General features: G+C 39.1%; 2 protein-coding genes across 4 annotated transcripts in view; one reads left to right on the forward strand and one right to left on the reverse strand.

Moving 5' to 3' along the window:
• Positions 1 to 3,475: 3,475 nt before the first annotated feature.
• On the forward strand, positions 3,476 to 12,271 carry MOCS2 (molybdenum cofactor synthesis 2). Of its 3 annotated transcripts, XM_053590802.1 has the most exons (6): positions 3,476 to 3,617; positions 7,855 to 7,982; positions 8,543 to 8,693; positions 9,608 to 9,735; positions 10,816 to 10,873; positions 12,053 to 12,271. In XM_053590802.1, exons 1-5 carry the CDS (start codon positions 3,520 to 3,522, stop codon positions 10,830 to 10,832), a joined length of 522 nt encoding a protein of 173 aa, XP_053446777.1. In that variant the 5' UTR covers positions 3,476 to 3,519; the 3' UTR covers positions 10,833 to 10,873; positions 12,053 to 12,271. The 3 variants fall into 3 exon arrangements, with proteins under 3 accessions (XP_053446777.1, XP_053446769.1, XP_053446784.1); XM_053590794.1 differs by lacking the exon at positions 10,816 to 10,873 and having other exon boundaries at positions 9,608 to 9,731; XM_053590809.1 differs by lacking the exons at positions 3,476 to 3,617; positions 10,816 to 10,873 and adding an exon at positions 5,104 to 5,291 and having other exon boundaries at positions 9,608 to 9,731.
• A 139-nt stretch (positions 12,272 to 12,410) lies between these two features.
• The window catches only part of ITGA2 (integrin subunit alpha 2), a 118,989-nt gene continuing 111,151 nt past the window's right edge, over positions 12,411 to 20,248 (reverse strand). The window contains exon 30 of the mRNA XM_053590783.1: positions 12,411 to 20,080. Within this exon, the coding sequence (XP_053446758.1) occupies positions 20,000 to 20,080 (81 nt within the window). The 3' untranslated portion in view covers positions 12,411 to 19,999. The remainder of the gene's footprint in view (positions 20,081 to 20,248) is intronic.

Raw genomic sequence — 20,248 nt, forward strand, 5'->3', positions numbered from 1 at the left:
TGGCCACCCCAACCAAAGTCCAGTCCACTTGGTGAACTCTGGTGTCCCGGCCGCAGCGTTGAGGATCGGCACGTTTCTGAAGGCGCCTAAACCTTTTTTTTAGCTCCCTGTCTCTCAGATTTATTTTGACGAAAGCATATTTTTAATCTAAAAAGGAATGTACCTAATTAAGACCTCTTATGAAGAAATGCGCTTCATCTATGGATTTACAAACCCTTGATTATTTGCAAACCTGTGATTATATTGTAGACAGTAGTTTGTACTGAGTGACAGGTATGTTATCTCAGTCGGATCTCTTAGATATCAGGCTGATTGCACAGATTTGTCCTGTACTTTAAACCCACTTGTCAGGTTTTGAATGTTGCATAACTCAGTCCTGAGCAGCTGCGTCCGGTGTTACATAGACTAGAATCAAAGGTCACTTGACATCCGTGAAAGACAAGTCACTTGCGGATTTGGTGGTTTATTTTATTTGTGATTCATCTCTTAACTAAGACACTCTGCTTAAATGTTTATAAAAGATGGTATAATTTTATGGCAGTAAAGACAGGCTTAATTTTGATTATGGTATATGTAAGTTTTTTAAGTGGAAAGGCATCCAGGAATTAGTCTGAATTGTGCTTAAAAGAAAACAGTTTTTAAAAATTTGAACTTGTAGATGTACTGAAAAATGTTTATGGGCAGTTTAATTTTCTCCAACTTACAAAATTTGTTTTTGGTTAAAGTAGTACATTTGGAAAATGAGAAAACTTCTCAGCCTGGAAGTCAGAAAAGTGCTATGAGTTATTATTAAAAACTTTTTTTCTCCTTTCAGGTTGAAGTATTGTATTTTGCAAAAAGTGCTGAAATAACAGGAGTTCGTTCAGAGACCATTTCTGTGCCACAAGAAATAAAAGCACTGCAGCTGTGGAGAGAGATAGAAACTCGACATCCTGGGTAGTTAAAATTTTGTAGAATGCATATGATTAACACTTTAATATTTTAAAAATATTTAAATTTTGTAAAAGGGCTGGTTTTTATTTACATGGTTAATGTCCAAAGGGCCATTAGTTGTATTTTTCTGGAGCTACTCCTAAAACTTTAAACCCTTGTATTTAGAAATGCACAATTTTTTTTTTTTTTAAGAGACAGAGTCTCACTTTGTCACCCTCAGTAGAGTGCTGTAGCGTTACAGCTCACAGCAACCTGCAGCTCTTGGGCTTAAGTGATTCTCTTGCCTCAGCCTCCCAAGCAGCTGGGACTACAGGCGCCTGCCAAAATTCCTGGCTATTTTTTTGTTGCAGTGTGGCCAGGGCTGGGCTTGAACCCGCCACCCTCAGTATATGGGGCCAGCGCCCTATTCACTGAGCCACAGGCGCTGCCCTAGAAAAGCACAATTTCATAAGGAAGGTTAAAGATATTTTACTGAAAAAGCACAGTGAGCTTGGATAATCACAGAGGGACATAATTATATTTTCTTTTATAATTTACAAAATACTGAAATCTCCATTTTTATAACATTTAATGAAATTGTCACAGATTCATTTAAAAATGTGTGCTTTAGTCAGGCAGGGTGGCATGATTTTGTAATCCCAGCCTCTCGGGAGGCTGCGGCGGGAGAATCACTTGAGCCTAGGAATTGGAGAACAACTTGGGCAACATAGCGAGACCCATCTCAAAAAATATTTGTGTTTTAACATTTTTGTCCTGCTCCTCTCTTTAGAGAACTCAAAATAAAATTTTCTAAAATTGAAATAAAAATGGGCTACAACAAATCCTAGATGCTGTTGAATTTGAATTTTTGCTATGTTTGATTTTTTTTTTTCCTGGTTTTGAAAAATGTATAAATTTAGTTCTGCCATTCTTGCCTCAGCCTTTTTGGAACAAAATATAAAAGTAGTGTATTCTGAGGCGGAACCTGTGGCTCAAAAGAGTAGGGTGCCAGCCGCATATACAGGAGGTAGTGAGTTCAAACCCAGCCCAGCCCAAAAACTGCAAAAAAAAAAAAAAAAAAAAAAGGTAGCTTATTCTGGGGTGTTTTAGGACTATTAATAGTGTCACACAAGTTTTTATAGTTGTTTAACCTGGAAGTCCCTGTGCTGTATAAAAGATACTCTCACTATTTGTTTAAAAGGAAATTGTAGTGGCATACAGCTCAAGTGGCTAAGGCACCAGCCACATACACCAGAGCTGGAGGGTTCGAATCCAGCCTGGGCCCGCCAAACAACAATGACAACTACAACCAAAAAATAGCCAGGTGTTGTGGTGGACACCTGTAGTCCCAGCTACTTGGGAGGCTGAGGCAAGAGAATTGCTTAAGCCCAGGAGTTTGAGGTTGCTGTGAGCTGTGATGCCACAGCACTCTACCCATGGCGATAGCTTGAGGCTCTGTCTAAAAAAAATTTAAAAAAAATAAAAGGAAATTGGCCCCTTCTTGATTTCCTATCTTTTAAGTTGCTCTTACAGTAGCCTGATAACTGGTGGAACATGGTGGGGCCTCTGTTCTACTTTACTTTTGAATTGTTACTTGCAGGGAGATACCTGGTCTTGTGCGAAACTTCTAGCTGTAGTTGGTATGCTTGTGCGTGTGGACCGAAAGCCTCTGGAGAGGTCATGTGCTGATTAGAACATTTTTCTTGGGTGGCGCCTGTGGCTCAAGGGGTAGGGCGCCGGTCCCATATGCCGGAGGTGGCGGGTTCAAACCCAGCCCCGGCCAAAAACAAAAAAACAAACAAACAAAAAAAAAAGAACATTTTTCTTTTCTTTTGACCTGGTTTGAATGTTGCCTTCCAAGACATACAATACCCAATAAAGAGTTGTTAGCCGTTTAATTCTTTGCAGTAAATAAGTATATCCTTCAGTGGATATGTGAGTCAATTCTCCACAGAATGAGAGTCAATTTAATTAGTAAATTTTGTAGGGGATACTCGATGTAGTAAAAATGTATATTTAAGAGATAGGGTATCACTCTGTTGCCCAGGTTGGAGTACAGTGGTATGATCACGGCTCACTGTACGCTCAAACACCTGGGCTCAGTGGTCTTCGCACCACAGCCTTTGGAGTAGCTAATACTACAGGCTTGTGCCACCATCCCCAGCTAATCTTGTAGGTCTTGTTCTGTTGCCCAGGCTGATCTCAAACTCCTCAAGCAACCTTCCCACCTGTTCCTTCCAAAGGCAGATTATACGCATGAACCACCACCTCCTTACACAGTAATATTTATGTAGTATCTTTACAGGCATAAACCATCACCTGCCTTATATGAGATCAGACAATTACTCATCCTAGAAAAAGGGCTACGTCACTTCATTGCTGAATATCACTACAGTCCCTTCCCTCAGGCCATCTGGTGACTGAAGCACAACTTCTAGAATGAGTTCATGCAATTGTCTGACCTTGTCTAGTCATATTTATGTAATATCTTTAATTGCAACTGAAGGAATTTGAGGTCTATCACAGTTTTGATACTTCTACTCCTACTTTACCCCTTCAGATTGGCCGATGTTAGAAATCAGGTGATATTTGCTGTTCGTCAAGAATATGTCGAGCTTGGAGACCAGCTCCTCTTGCTTCAACCAGGAGACGAAATTGCCATTATTCCCCCCATCAGTGGAGGATAGTGCTTTTGAGCCATCTAGGTATGTGAGATTTATTTTTCTGAACCAGTCTCTAGTAGAACGACCATACAGATGTTAACTTGTTTGTGGGTTGCTTAATTTGTTTATATAGTACTTCCGTTTTACTGGTACAGACAGACTTGCGAATACCTCCCTACCATCTCTGCAGCAACACTATTGCTAGCAGTTTAGTGTCAGTTCCATATGTTTATTGTGTTCCTTTAACGTGGTGTATTGAGATCTTATTATGTGTCAGGCACAGTGCCAGACAGTGGAGTATTAATATCCATATTATTCAGGCAGGAAAACAGATTCAGAAGAGCTAAGAAACTTGCCTTTCATCACTTAGCTAATAAATGGCAGAGCCAACATTTGAACTCATTGGATTCTGTTTTCTTTTTCTCAAATGTACTCTCTAATCGTAGTTATATTCTCTGGGGCACAGAGAAATATAGAAACATTTCACAGATACATAGTCAAAAGATCACTGTGTCTGAAAGAAAGCTTAAAATTGTTCAAGTATAAAGGAACAGCTTTATTGTTATAGCTGTGTTCCAGGTGGCTCTTTGACCCATGCCGTCTTTTTGTCTTTCTCAGCAACTTAGTTCATATTTGAGTAGGATAATGTGTAAGAACGTTCTTCAGTATAGTCCGGAGAGATCACGCTTAAGTACAAAGGGATTGAATGAGGCTTAATTTGTTGTCAACTGAAGGATAAATAATGTAGAAATTAACTGTCTTCCTTGATTAAAAAGAAAAACTCATGGCAAGTTAGGAATGAAAGAGGACTTTTTGGTAGGACTTCTATTCAAAATCAAGAATAAATACCATGCTAATGGCAAATGCTTAGTTCCATTAAAGAAAGGAACAAGCCAAGGATGCCTGTGTATTTCTTATTTATTCCCCTACCCTGCTAGAAGGCAGTGCCACAAAAAGTGAAGGATAGATCTGTATAGCAGATTGCCCCACATGTTAACACTTAGGTTCTTTTTCAGACTCACTGTCTGGAAATAATAGAAGAATTCCTTGTTAGATATGTATCTCAATTTTATTTGGAATCTGTGGTCACAATATCACCACTGAGATTTCAGAATGTCATAAAATGCTATTTTTCCAAGTTTGGAATTTATTTGGAAAACTATGGGCTGCCATTAAAGGGATATCTGTACTTGTGATGATTACAGCTGTTCTTTGTGAAGATTAGAAAGATTACTCAAAAGCATCGTGTGTTCTTTGAGATGTCACCTAACCCCAGTGAGAATAGCTCACGTCACACAGTCCCCAAACTGCTCATGCTGATGAACAGTGGGGAAAAGGAAACACTTTTATATTCTTGGTGGGATTGCAAACTAATACAGCCTCTTTGGAAAGAAGTATGGAGAATCCTCAAAAAACTAAAAGTAGACCTTCCATTTGATCCTACAATCCTGTACCTTAGGTATCTACCAGAAGAAAAAAAGTCATTTTACCATAAGGACATATACATTAGAATGTTTGTCGCAGCTCAATTCACAGTCCTCAAGATGTGGAATCAACCCAAGTGCCCATCAACTCATGAATGGATTAATAAACTGGGGTATATGTTTACCATGGAATACTATTCATCACAAAAAAGATGGAGACTTTATATCTTTTGCATCAACCTGGATAGAGTTGGAACACATTCTACTTAGTAAAGTATCACAAGATGGAAAAGCAAGTATTCAATGTACTTAATACTAACAGTATTGACAAAGAAATACGAAACCAGTAGACAAACAAATACATGCCCAAGCAAGAGAAAAACACAATTAAACTCAAGTGGGAGGGAGGAGGGAGAGGGAAAGAGGATTGGTGTGCTCTCACCTAATAGGCACAATGTAAGGCAGTGATTTTCAATTGGTGTGCCTCAAAAATGTTTAAAGATCATTAATTTATTTTCAAAAAGAAGTTCAAAGCATAGTAAATATGTTTATTTTTTTAGTCTTTTTTTTTTGATCAGCATAGTTAAGCGTGCCAGAGTAGTTTAAGTATAGATTCAAGTGTGCTGTGAGATAAAAAGGTTGAAAAACACTGATGCATAAGGGTATATGGCAGACCTCTGGGGAGAAGGGCACAAGTACAACCTGTACTGTACCTAAAAATGCAATCAGTGTAACCTGATCATCTGTACCTTCAGATTAATCCAAAATTTAAAAGAAAAAAAACCATTGTGTGTTGTTTACATTTGGCAGGATTGGTATTATGTAATTTTAGAACTTGCCAGCTAGGTTTTAGGAGTCTTGTATTAATGAAATCAGAAGTTGTGGGAATTCAGGGTTGGGCATGGGACTCATGTCTGTAATCCTAGTTCTCTGGGAAGTTGAGGTAGGAGGATCACTTGATGTCAGGAGTTTGGAACAGCTTGAGCAAGAGGGAGACCCTGTCTCTACTAAAAACAGAAAAATTAGCTGGGTGTTGCATTGGGCACCTGTAGTCCCAGCTACTTATGAGGCTGAGTCAGTAGGATCACTTGAGCCCAGGAGTTTGAGGTTGCAGTGAGCTAGGCTGTGACAATGGCGCTCTAAAAAAGCCAGGTGTGGTGGCTCATGCCTGTAATCCCAGCACTTGGGAGGCTGAGGTGGGTGGATTGCCTGAGCTCATGAGTTCAAGACCAACCTGAGCAAGAGCGAGACCTCATCTCTAACAAATAGCCAGGTGCTGTGGTGGGCGCCTGTAGTCCCACCTACCTGGGAGGCTAAGGTAAGAGAATCATTTGAACCCAAGAGTTTGAGGTTGCTGTGAGCTAAGATGCCACAGCACTCTACTGGGTGACCAAGTGAGATTCTGTCTCCAAAAAAAAAAAAAAGATTCCTTGGTTGGAATTTCAGCCCTTGCATGAGTCCTTAAGCTCTCTGAACCTTCCTTCTCTCATCCTTCAATTCAGATAAAACCTCACAGAATTTATAATTAAACTCCTCATAGCCTACAAGGTCCTACCCACTTGTCCAGTCTCAGTCTGTCCTGTTCTGTCCCTTGTTGATAAGTTTTGGAACACATCCCACTGTTACTTGCCCCAGTGCTTCTGAATTTGCCCCTCCCTCATTCTGCCTGGGGTCCCTTCTTTCTTTACATGGCTGCCTTTTTAATCTTTCAGGTTTCAGCTTTGAATATTACCTCTTGTGAGTGACCTTACAGTCTCTTCCCCATCCCCCATACACTGTTTCAGTACTTGTTTATTTCCATAACTTATTCCTATTTGTAATTCTTATTCGTTATTTCTTATTCTTTATGTCTTATTTCTATTCTTATTCTTTATTTCTCTCATTCAAATACAAGTACCCTGAAGAAAGTGCTCTGTGCTTTTGTTCCTAGGTCGGTAGCTGGTGCCTGGCCTTAGTCTCTGGCACTTAGTGAGTATGTAATAATGCTTGATGAATTAAGAGAAACGCATGGCAGAGAGCTTTGCACAGACCTGGTAAATAAATACCCCAGAGTTCATTCCCTTATTTCCGCATTTACTCCCTGGGGGTCGTGCCAGGGCACCAGAGGAATCTGGTTCCTTAGAGTCAGAGTCACCATGACTTCTGCTTTCTGTTTGGGTAAAGGACAAGGCAGCTCAAGGTGTGGTACTTGGGAACATAGCAGTAAGAGGTGATGGGCACGTAGGGGAGGTGGCAGTGTCTCGACTGTCCCATGATGGGAGACACCAGTAGTGATTATAGAATTTGGAGTGCTTTGTCCTATGAGATAGATTGCATTTTAGTGATCATGTTAATGGTGAATTCCTTTTTTATATCATACTCCATTCAATAGAGATATTTATAAAGATACTGAGTTTTGCTAACATTTTACGCTTTCATCATTCATACCAAGTCATGCCTCCTAACACATCTAATTGTGTGTGGGGAGAGAAGAAAAGAAACTTTATCTGAGGAATGTGAGCCTGTTTAAATTATCAGTCCCAGAGAGACACCGGAATGAAACAGCAGCCATAAAACATCATAGCTGATCACCGTTATCTCTGGACTAAATGGGAATTTCTGTCAAACAACTGTACTACCTATCAGCACCCTCCTTGTTGCCTTTCCCTTTAAAAACCTGCTTATAACAAAGGCAACTCGGAAGCGTGCCAGGTAACTGCCCTCATTTTGGCTTAGGTAAACTCTTTAAATTTTGTGCCTCAGCCTCTTTCTTTTAGGTCAACATAACATAGAAAAAATATAAATTGAAACAGCCTGTAAGTTCAGTGTTTTTCCTCTAGTACTAGAGTTAAGATTTGTTGACATCTTATTTCTAGGAAAGATGTGGATGAAGTTAAGGAGAAATCTAAAGATATAATAAAATTCACTGAGGAGAAACTTTCAGTAGACGAAGTCTCAAAGTTGGTGATTTCCCCACTCTGTGGTGCGGTATCCGTGTTTGTAGGTGAGTTGTAATTTTCACAGCATCTATCTGTTGATTGCACAAGACAGTAGAAATTAGCAAGTGTGTCCTTTGCTCAGTATTAATAGAGGATTTAAGATACTGAGCAATAAATCAAGATTACTTATGGTAGTAGGTGGAAATTTTTAAAGTTCTTGTTTATTTTAGTAAACTTCAGTTAAACTGTATTAAATTACAAGCATTTTTTAGAAGTAGGGTAAGCATGATTTTTGGGAGAGAGAATTTTGTACTTTCCAAATACTGAGGGAAGAATGAATGTACTTGATTGATGATAACACCGGAGCACAAATGTCTTCCTTTTAAGGTTTGTCATATGAGTGTTTTAAGTAAGTTTGCTTAATTGATATTATTTTATTTCTGTCTCATCTTTGTGATAATTATCTTTTCTTTTCCTAGTAAGTTTTTTTTTTTATTAGAAAATTTCAAGGCAATTTTAGACAAATTGGTATGCTATTTAGGAATAATCCTCTTTTATTCTATTAATGTGCTATTTCTATTGTAGGGAAAAACTTTAATTTTTTCTTTCTTTGCCTTTTTTTTAGGAACTACAAGAAATAACTTTGAAGGGAAAAAAGTCATCAGCTTAGAATATGAAGCGTATCTACCTATGGCGGAAAATGAAGTCAGAAAGATTTTTAGTGAAATTAGGCAAAAATGGCCAATCAAACACATAGCAGTATTCCATAGACTTGGGTATGGTTTTCCTTATCAATTTAAAAACTAAATACAGTTGTTTTTCTATCTTTGTACTAATGCTGACTCTTGAATCTTTCTTAAGAGCTTGATTATCATAAGAGGAAGGTTTGGGGGAAGGTAGTGATGGCGTTTCGTACCTTTGGTGATTGCCTGTGGTTTGTAACCCTGGGAGAACTCTTGTTGCCACTGGTACTGTGACAAAGGGCCCTTGTCCCTGGGCTTGCAGGCCCTGGGCATAGGGCCTGTGCTAATGTGTCCTAAAGGCCTTGAGACCTTCTGAGAGTGTTTTGTGGCCAGTCGCGAGAGTCTCTTACAGATTCTTTTTGTTGTAAATGCCTTGGAAAGTCATTAAACTAGTTTTCCTTTTTGTACCACTAAAAAAGGAAGAGTTCTAGGCTTCAATAAAGAAGCCAGCAGGTGAGACTCTATGTATCAAATTTTATTATTGTTTTGTTATTAATAATTATAATGTTATTAATAAGTAGTAGTTTTGTTAGTGGTTAATGTTATCGTCCATTAATATTTATTCATTTAATTTAATTTCTTGGTATTAATTCTGCGTTATGTTTGTCAGGGAGTATCGTTGTGTCTTGAGGCCTTACCTGGCACTGTGCCTTGTTTGAGTCAGATGTTTGCTGGTTCAGTGAAAGGACCCCTTTCTTCTTGGTACCCATCAAACAAGTTTAGTGGATAGAGGCTGACAAAGTGGCTACAAAATCAGCTTCAGCGTCTCCTCTGCTGACTGCCACTGGGATGAATTACTGTTTTCTAACGGAATGTTTGAGTCAAATAGAACCATGGTACAGTTCTAAGAATGTGTAACTAGATTTTTTTCTCCCCGTGTGTCTAGCAGATTCTTTAACAGGAAGATTCAGAAGTGACAGTAAATGTTTTTCCTTTTCTTGTCAAAGCTTGGTCCCAGTGTCAGAAGCAAGCATCATCATTGCTGTGTCCTCAGCCCACAGGGCTGCATCCCTGGCTGCTGTGAATTATGCCATTGATTATTTAAAAGCCAAGGTGCCCATATGGAAAAAGGCAAGTTGAGAAAATATCTCATTTTTCTGTGTGTACCTGACCTTCTCAGGAATTCTTAGATAAAGGGTGTGGGATAAGAGTACATATAATATTTGTATTCATTCCCTAATTATAGAATCTTATTTTCTTTATCTGTCAAAAAGAGCTTTTATATAATACCTCCTTTCCCAGGTTTGTTAAGCATGAAAAATAAATTCTCCGGAGAATACCTGGCATAGACTAAGCCTCAGTAAGCGGCAGCAGTTAGAGTCCCTAGTCTGGACTGTTCAGTAGTTCATATAGGAAGCCCTTTCCCTTGGATTAGAATTCCTTTGAGTTAGAGGCTCTTTCATTAGCAGAGTGGGAATAATGCTTCCCTATTTAGGCAATGGCTGAAATAGAAATTTCTCAAGGTAAAAAAGCCTTTTTACTAGAGATCCTTCTCTTTAGGGAAAAAAAGGGTGAGACATTGCCATCTCTGAGAAGATGTATAGTAAGCAGATTTAAAAGCATACACAGGAAATTCCAGCTTGTTTTCAGTCCATAAGTTAAACCAGTCAGTAAGAGGAAGTAGCTCTGTGGTTAAATAGAGCATCCAGAGGGATGGAAAGGCTGGCTCCCGAACTTCTCCCCAGTCACAGTGGCGTTGTTGTGTGCCTGTGCACATACGGAGTTATACTTCAGTGTCTACAGTTGCCCACAGCATTGTGGCTGATAGCAAAGCTGAGGATTTAATGACTAGCTTAGGAGGTCAGAAGACTGGAGCAGAGAGTCGGGGCTTTTAAAGAGGGAGGTTCCCCTCCTTCGCAGCAGCCTCAGTCAGTAGTAGAGATGGGCAAGTCGGACTCTGGATCACAGCCTTGGATGGTTGTGACCATATTTTCTGAATAAAACCTGAAACCACCTGCTATAAGGGAACACTTTGGGATCAGGGGATAGAGTTAATGTTGAAAGCAACAGTAAAGCTCTGTGGTTGCTTAACTGTGAACGAGGCTGCTACAGTTTTGATAGAATATGAGACAGGCTCTGGAAGAGGGAGAGGTAGAGAAGAACATTCCCAGATGAGCTTCAAGCTGGAGCAGGAATAGCTTTCTTTACTAGGGAGGAAAGAATGGATGTTAAGCTGACCGAAAGTGGATGAGGTGGAGCCCAACGAGATAAGGGTAAGGCACAGGAATTGGGCATGTTCTTGTTTTTCTGCTTTGAGGACTAGCTAGCTGTGCCTTTGCTTTTCTCTGTTTGTAGAGATTTGGGGGGAAGTGCAGAGGACAGTTGAATTCGGATTCCTCTGCCTGCAGAAATGGAACCTGACTAGAGAGTAGGAAGAGAAAGTGACATCTTCTTTCCTGCTTTCCACAAATCGTAAATTCTAGGGTAGGTCTAGTTCTCGCCTGTGCTTTGAGATATCTGTGATACAGCGAAGGAGGGAGTGGTAGGTAAGCAGGGCTTATGCTTCACAGAGCAGCACACACCAGAGTACGGTTCTCATCGATTTGAGAATTTCTCTGCAGATGGTCACTTAATTTCATGGCTAATAGAAATATCCCCCCTGCCTTTAGAAAAGCATATTTAGAAATATTTAAAGACCTTCCATCTTTCCCTGAATAACCTTGCCCATAATGTCTCCTGTTATGGCTCAGAATGGAATGAAGTGATAATTCCTCTCTGTTGTTGCGACTTGGCTTGTTAGAAGCTTCCTGTCTGTCATTTCTGCAGTTGGATTGAGAGTCCATTTGAGAGCATAGGAAAGGTGTCTATTCATTTTTCTGCTTGTTGATTGGATTGTTAAAGAGGTGCAGATTGAAATAGATGTTGACTAAAGAAAAAAGTAAGCTAAAGAATTACCATTAATTTTTTCAGATGTCGTACTGAGGACTATAGGCAGAGGCCTTGCTTATATACAGGTGGTGGGGTGTAGGATGAGGAAAATCACATTGATTAAGCTTGCTCAGAAGCTATATTAATTAGAGCAGAATCACATCAAGACTTGGGTGTAAGAATACCTCTGTTTACAAGTTACAGAAGCATACTCACTCCATCAGACATTGTCTTATGTGCAAGGAAAGGCAAAGACTAGGGTCATTTTTCTTTTAAGGAAGTTAGCAAGTGAGACAGGAGATTCAGGGAGCCACATGCTCTGTCCTGTTTTGTCTTCAAAGCATTGCTGTCACAGAATCAGGGGCCTTGTGGCATGATGCAATGAGCAGAAATGAGCAGACATGGCTTTGTTTGCTATTCTGTTTCCGTGTTATGCTAATGTATCTGACTTAATTCACATGTATTTTATTTTCATTTATTAAAAATGACCTATTTATATTACCTGTTGTGATTCTGTTTTCTAGGAAATGTATGAAGAGTCATCATCATCTTGGAAAAGAAACAAAGAGTGCTTTTGGGCATCCAACGATTAACCACATATTTTTAGAGTGCTCAGTCTTCAATGTGGTGAACTTTCATCATTGATCACTGATGATCGATGATCATTTTTATTTTTGTTCTGCACAAATCAAGCTAATTTACTGAAGTCTCTTTAATAAATGTTCATATGTATCTCTTATGTACTAAGCCATACGTAAGTATCTCTTGTGTTATACCAGTGGGATAAAAGGAAAAGAAAGAAAGAGAGCGAAGTGCACGAGTGTGTAGAAGGAGGGCTTTAGGAACTAGAGAAAGAGGAAGGACTTTAGGGGAGAGATGGGATAATTTAAATGTGAACAACAGTGTCTTTGACAAATTCATCCGCGACTAATGTCTCATCGTAACTCAACGCACATTGGGTGTGGACCCCTCTCAGTGACTTTAAGTGTCTTAGAAGGTGCCTCCCCGCCCTGGCCTCCGTCCACTGATACCATTGTTATCAGGGATGCATCATGGAATGTTGGCAGAACTGGAAAAGTATAAAAGGTCATTATCAGACAGTCTCAATCTTATGGATTTTATCAACTTATATATATTTGAAATAAACGCATGATTTAAAAAGTTTAAAAACAGTATTTTCCTGTATTTTTAAATTTAGTGATAATGCCTAAATTATTTCCTGATAGGAAATGTGGAAATTTCCAGTACTTTAGAATCTATAATCTTACCATAAAACTGTTTGTATGTTATTGCTTATCAATAATGTATCCATATGCAAATCAGCATAAAATTGTAAAACTAATGTGGTGGTTTGTAGCTGATTTTTGAAATTTAATTCAAAACCATTTTTGTGAATGATATTAAAGAAATTAATGAAGGAAACTTAATATGGTTACTTATTAAACCATGTTCAGATAGTTGTCTTTTTGGTTGATTATGCAGCATTATCCTTAGTGAAGTCATTAAGTTTTCTGAAATATTTTTATGCTAAACAGTGGTCCAATTTTTATTGGTTAACCTTTATAACCACTTTTTATAACCTTTATAACCACTTTTTTCCCTTACTGAGTTAGGGTCACCTGTGTGGTCTCACACTTCCCCTTTCAATTCAGTGGTACCCTCTACCTTCTGTCAAGCTTCCCTGGAGAACGAGGTCTGGGTGTTGGTCAGTAAGTTGCCTTTTATCTGAAAGCACATTATTGTGAGGATACTGGGCCACTGCAGACATTTCTAGGATTATACATGCACGTTTATTAGGATGATGTTATTATATGTAATGTTAGTATGAGATATATGTAGATTTCAAGATTTTTCTACTCAAATATTTTCCTTTTTTCCAAATACTTCTTTAGAAGATCTTTATTGAGTTTTTAAAGAATATAGAACAATCTTTAAAGATGTTTTTAAAGAATCATGCTTCATTAAGTAGACTTTATTCTAAGTTTGGAACTGAGACTATTATGCTTTTAATTTTCAATACAGAGATTAAGGAGTTAATCTGGGGATGCAGGAACTAGGATGGAATGTCCCTGAAAGATTTTGGTGCATTGCACTAAAATAGTCTTCAGTGTGACCCTCCCTTTCTTAGAAGTGAGTGGCAGAAGCTAAATGTGGTTGAGATATTAAGGAACTGGGATCACTGTGAAATGCAGCCTTTCTATCTCTAGAACTTAGCTGCTCAAATAATTAGAAGAATAGCCAAAAAAAAAAAAAAAAAAAAAAACCCAAAAAAAAAACAACCTCTAAGCAGACTGCCTGTAAAACTTCAAGGTCACTTTGAAGTTGTGACTTCATGTGATTGGTAGATAAATTCACTTAAGAAGTAAGAAATTAAAATTTCAAGTATTGGAACAGGTGGCAAACAAAAAAAGGATTTTATCATCGTTGAATGAAAGTAATAGCAGATGTTCAGTGAGTGAACTATTCTGTGGCTATTTCCATCCTTTTGGTATGTTTACAGTCAATATGTTTTCAGTATTTTTTGAGAAATTGTGATCAAGAGGCAGTAGTTTGAGGATTGGTCTCAGATCTCCAGGTTAACCTATTGGAAAATTAGAAAATGGATTCACAGATATATCTTGAATCCAGCCACTTCTCCCTTATTCTGTTGCCACTTCTATAGTCCAAGGCTCCAACCCATTTCTCTTTGACTTTTGCCTTAGCCTGTGGACCAAGATCATTCCTCATACTACTCAAGAGTCCCCTGATAGCTCATTGTACCCTAGAATCTCAGAGTCCTCCACAGTGGGGTCCCTGCCTGCCCTCACCTCCTGTCTTGCTCCAGGCTCACTGTTTCGCTGTGGCTGGTATTGGACAGGCTTACTCTGATGTCAGAGGGCCCCCACTTGTCCCTTCTAGATCGCTTTCCATCGGAGATGTTCCGAGTCTGCTTCCTCACCTCATCAGTCTCTAATTCAATCTTAACCTCCTCTGAGAGCCTTCTCTGACTACCCATTTAAAACTAAGAGTCCTCTCCCCTTTTTTTGCTTTCTATTTTATTGTGAAACTTGATGTACTACTACAGCTAGTAGCTTATCACCATCACTAGACCATAAACTTCTTGATATCAGGGATTTTTGCTTTGTCATTGCCTCACCAGTATGTGAGCTTATTGTATGCGTTCAAATACTTGGGGCTATTGGTGTTAAATAGTATCTCCTAAATTAAACTTGATACACGTAGTTGTAACACTTACAGCCCAACTTTTCCCCTCCACTTCCTTCCCCAGGGCTATTGGTGTTAAATAGTATCTCCTAAATTAAACTTGATACACGTAGTTGTAACACTTACAGCCCAACTTTTCCCCTCCATTTCCTTCCCCACCCTAGTCCTATCACATCTTTCATAGCTACTAAAAGCAGAAAGAGGGAGGAAGGGAGGGGGGTGGGGCCTTGGTGTGTGTCACACTTTATGGGGGCAAGACATGATTGCAAGAGGGACTTTACCTAACAATTGCAATCAGTGTAACCTGGCTTATTGTACCCTCAATGAATCCCCAACAATAAAAAAAAAAAAAAAAAAAAAACTTAAAAAAAATGCAGTTTGTAGTTTTTAAGCAGGTGCTGTAGAATAAATAAAAGGATTACTGTTTAAAAAGTGAGTAAATATAAATATAAAATTATTTTCCATGTAACTATATGGGACAAAATGGTAGCTTTAATACAGGTCTTTAACAGCATTTCCTAACCTGCTCTGTGAAAACAAACAACTAAAGCTTCTTATCTCAAACATGTTATTTAAGAAGTGGAGTCCTGTCACCCAGGCTAGCCTTGAACTCAAAGCCAGCGTGGGCTCCAGCCATCGTCTTGCTTCATCCTACTGAGTAGCTGGGACTACAGGCTTCCACCACTGCCCACCGCACCCGGCTCCCCAACATTTTGTTTTTATGTGACATATACATATGTGCACCCAACACACTTGTCGGTACTTGTGCTGTGGGAAGTAAGAGGCCCTAACAAGGTGGTACCACAGTAGAGACGGGCAGGGAGGTGGAGGGAGCGCACCCGACACCTGACCCCTGAGTGGGAGCCATTTTTGTGTGAATGGCTGCACTTAGCCGCTTTCCACCCATCCTGTGCATTCATCTGTCATCTGTACAGTGATGGCAGTCTGTGAGTCTGATGTGTGTCTTACTCCATAATTTCAGCATATTAATTTCAGCATATCTAATCTTTAAATAAAAATACTTAAAGCTCAAGATTACTACTAAAAAAAAAAACTAGGCAGATGACTGGTTCTGCATATTGCAGCAGTTTGGCTGGTGTTGTTTCCTCACTACTCCAAGCATACATATTGTCTCAGAGGGTAAGTAGTGCTTCAGAACAGTGCTTTTCAAACTTAAATGTGATATGAATTACCTGGGAATCGTGTTAAACTTCCAGTTTGAATTTAGGAGTTCTGGGAGGCACCTGACATCCAAGCTCTGTAACCGGCTCTCAGGTGATGCAGCTGCCTATCAGCAACAACACTTTGAGGAGGAAGGTTTACACCAAGTCTGTAAGCCACGGGCCATTTAAGCCTCCTGCAAAAACATCCTTGTGGTCTCTGCTGGAAATGAAACAGACTGAATCCATATGCCTAGTTATAGCCTCTGTCTTCTTGAGTCTTGAATGTGTTTTGAAGCAAGTGAGTATGTAAATTTAGCAAATGTGTAAGTTGTAAAAACCGAAGCCCAAAGAAAATAGCTTTATTTTCGAAACAAATTTAATGATTCTCAATAATGTGCTGTGAAAAGAGTGGTTTACAAGTAAATAAACATTTTCTGTTTGATTCTCATATTTTGATATGAGAAAGATTATTAGTTGATGTTAATTCCTACTCCAATTTGATTTTCGTTTCTTGGAAATCAAATGATTTGTGCAACTTGATATACAAACATGCATATATTTATTTTTATAGTTTTGGTGAAGGAAAAACACATTCCTTCAAAATGTGCAAAATCAAAAACAGCAAATATATCACATCTTAAAGATGTATGCATTATCTCTGAAGGAAAATATTCAAGATAATTTCTTCAAAAAATTTACAATTCTAACATAATTGTGCAATATATACATTTATATTTTGACTTCATCCACCAAAATAAATCAGGTACATATGAAAGTATATTTACATAATGGCTGCATTTCAAGTTCAAAGTAATAGTTAATATTTTCATTTATTACAAATTTTACCCCTGTTTATCTTTCACCTCTAGATGTTTTATCTTTCAAATCGATTAAAATGAGTATGTCTGAATATACACCACAGGCATAATCCTAGAAATTGTAGGATTATTTTTTGATAGTCAAAGGCATAATCTTAGAATTGTAGTATATGTAATTGTTTTATGTGAAAATTGAAATATTAAAGATGGATCTGGGATCTCAGTTTAAGGCATCCTGCCCTTCTGTTTAATGATGTCTTAATTTATGAAATTTTCATGTATTGGGCTAATGCTATGTATCAGGATAGATAACTTTATTCTATTTCATACCTCTCTTACGAATTTTAGTATTCATAAAATTATATTGCTTTAGTTTTCCTTATTCTTCACAGTTAATTGATAACTTTCACTATTACAGAACAGCACTAGCTACAAAAAATTTCTGTCCAGTTAGGAGTTACTATTTTGCTGTTGAACTGAGTGATGTACAATTTTAAATCTCAATGCAGTTTCCTCATTAAACTACTTTCCTATGTTACTATTTTATAATGCTTGTGTGGTAGCCATGCCTGAAGCAATTCAGAGTCTTTATCTCATTCTATAGACTTTGTCTGTACACCATTTATAAAATGGAAATTTTAACATGACATCTTTTACACCCTATGTTCTACTTACTTTTAAAGCAAAAAATATGAATAGAACACATAACTTTTTCTTAAAAAGAATGTTTTCCCCCCCTTAATCTCTTGGATGAATACTCACCTTGGCTTAAAAGTGCTTGAGAGATACTCCTCTCAAATGTCTGGAGATATTTTTTGATTGTCACCACTGCGGGGAGTGGATGCTCCCTGGCTTCGGAGAGGCTGAGGCCAAGGGTGCTGCTAAACATCTTGGAAGGCACAGGACAGCCCTCCACAAGGAAGGGTCACCTGGCCCAAAATGAAATAGCGTCCAGGTTGCGAAACCCTTTCCTGGTGCGGTAAGTGGTTGGAGATGAGCGGCTAATATTTTACTTGAGGGTAATGCAGCCACTTCCTGGAGACGGTGTAATTGAGGCTGATTACTTAAGGCAGGCAAGGCTTAGCCAGAGTTTTCCAGCTTATTGTGTGTATGTGCCTTAGTTTCGTACTTCTCCAAGCCAGGTGGAGCAGAGTAAAATGAAAGGACCAATGTGCTGTAATTCCTTGTATAGCACATTGGAAAACTTGTATGTGTGTATATATAGTAGTTACATGGTTGGTTAAATATTTTTTGTCAACCTAATCACTCGTTTCCCTGCTCTTTTTAAATATTTTGATTGGAATGAAAACGTGAATTCGCACAGCTGTTAAAAGAACTGACTCTGGCACACCTAACTAGGGCATACCATGCTGTTTCTGCTATAAGCCCCTGGCATTTTACAGCTAATTGTTTTGTTGCTGTTTTCTTGTTGGCTGCCAACAGAGGGCAGACCAGGAGGGCAGTTAAGGCCAACCACATGCACATGGCAGAAATCTGTCTTCTTCTGACATCTTTTCCAAGTCAAATTCTTGGAGGATTTTCTATTGTATTACAGGAAATTCAGATCATAGACTTTTAAAACTGACAGTGTCACTGCTGAGCTCCAACTCAGTCGTCCCATTTTATAACAAGGACGCCGAAGTTTATAAAGGTTGAATCGTTCCCACTGCCCTTTCTCGTACCCTTTCCCTCCAAGTCTCTCGTAGAGACTGTGTGGGCTCAAGAACAGAGAAAAGAAGGTGCAAAAAGTAGAAATGGGTGGTGGTTCCTCAGCGTGGTCCCTGCATATCATAGTGACTGGGGTGCTTGTTAAAATGAAGATTACTGGGCCTCATCCCTCTCTGGCCAAATACCTGCAGGACCTACCTTTCAAACTGGCTTGCCCAAGTCGACACTCACCCTTAATGGAAGTTTTGTGCTCTGGAAACAAGACAAGCACAGAGACTGTGCCTGCTAATTTGGTGGTTTCCAACACCTTGTTTGTAACTCCTGTGAAATCTTGAGATGTTTTACTTTACCTTGTTTACACTTCCTGAAATTCCAATATTTAGAAATTCACTCAGGCTTATATTTCTTACGTGTTTAGCAATAAATAAAAATAGCTCCCTGAAGTTAGAGTTTATACAGTAATTCCCGCAAGCTTGCGAATTAAACAGATGAACTTTTCCCTCCTAATACCTGGTGTAGGGGAGCTGTCCTGAGGAAGTGGAAGCTTGGATGAAGGGTAAAGGAACGTGGATAACTCTGGGCCACTGGAGAGGAAGGCAGGCTCACGAGGGCTTCCATAATGTGGGGGTGCCAGGAGGAGAGAGCGTGGTTCAGTAAAGGAAGAGGGACATTGCCAAAGCAATTACACTCATTTTTCAAAAATTCCCTAAGTCCCTGCCTGCCACATAATCAAGTTCTAAAAGGGAACTGTTGTATATCCTCAAAGGAAAAGGAACCTCCATTTCCTTCTACTAGCACCATCTAGGCCTCCAGCAGGCGGGATTTTATCATAAATGTTGTTCTATAGTATGTGTTTCAAGTCAAGTTTTGTGCCTTGGCCTCTGAATTGCCCCCTCCTCCAACTTCAATGGAGATTTCCTCAGTAGGGAGCTGTACTCTCAGCTCCTGTCGGTTATTCAGGTTATTCAGGCACGTTTCAAGCAGGATGGGAGGAAGGGGCAGCTGTGGGCTGGAAGGAACCGAGCAAATTTTACCTCGTTTATAAATAAAAATATCACTTAGAAGTATCCTCTGTGGCAACTTCAGATGAGTAGCATCAATTAAAAAACAACCTGTGATTTTCCCTCCTCTGGTTAACATCAGTATTCATGATAATTATATATGTAAGTGGGAAGTACTTATATAATAAGGTCCAAGTTTATTCAGTTTTATACCAGGTACTTCCACTTCTGTTGTTGCTGTTTACAGACAAGCATTTTAAGACAGTGTTTTTGTCCCCAAAAAATAAGTTGAGAAAGTTGTTTTTTTCTTTAAAATTCGTCATGCTTGGAAGCATTCCACGTTTCTGACACAATGTCCATTCGAATGTAAACTCTGGACCAGCCAGTTTAAAGATTACGGTTTTTCCCTCATATAAAATAAGTCTTTGCCCTTTATACCCCTTCTCCCCACCCACAATTTTTTCATTCCGAACTGACCTGCAGTTTCTCTTAAAAATGCCAGGCTCATTTACCTGTTACACTGTAAAAAACTGGGATTTAAAAAGAAATCCATTCACAACACACAACACGCCCTGGCTGGCATGCTGCCGAGTCCCCCTCCAAGGGTGCGGGGTGCTTCAGCTGTTGAGCTCTGTGGTCTCGTCAATCTCGTCCGGATTTTTGGTCATTTTTTCATATTTTCTTTTGAAGAAGCCAAGCTGCGAAGGTGAGGATGTAAGACTGTTACCACCCAACGCTTATTTGGTATGTTGCCCTTGACCCCTTTGCTGCCCACTTCCTCTGGGGACCTCCTGGGAATCCCTGAAGCCCTGGAGAACGTGGTAGACAGACTACAACTTGCTATCTGTCCTCACTTTAGTGAGGAA

This window comes from Nycticebus coucang, chromosome 1, assembly GCF_027406575.1.
Source record: "Nycticebus coucang isolate mNycCou1 chromosome 1, mNycCou1.pri, whole genome shotgun sequence".
NCBI classification, from domain to species: domain Eukaryota; kingdom Metazoa; phylum Chordata; class Mammalia; order Primates; family Lorisidae; genus Nycticebus; species Nycticebus coucang.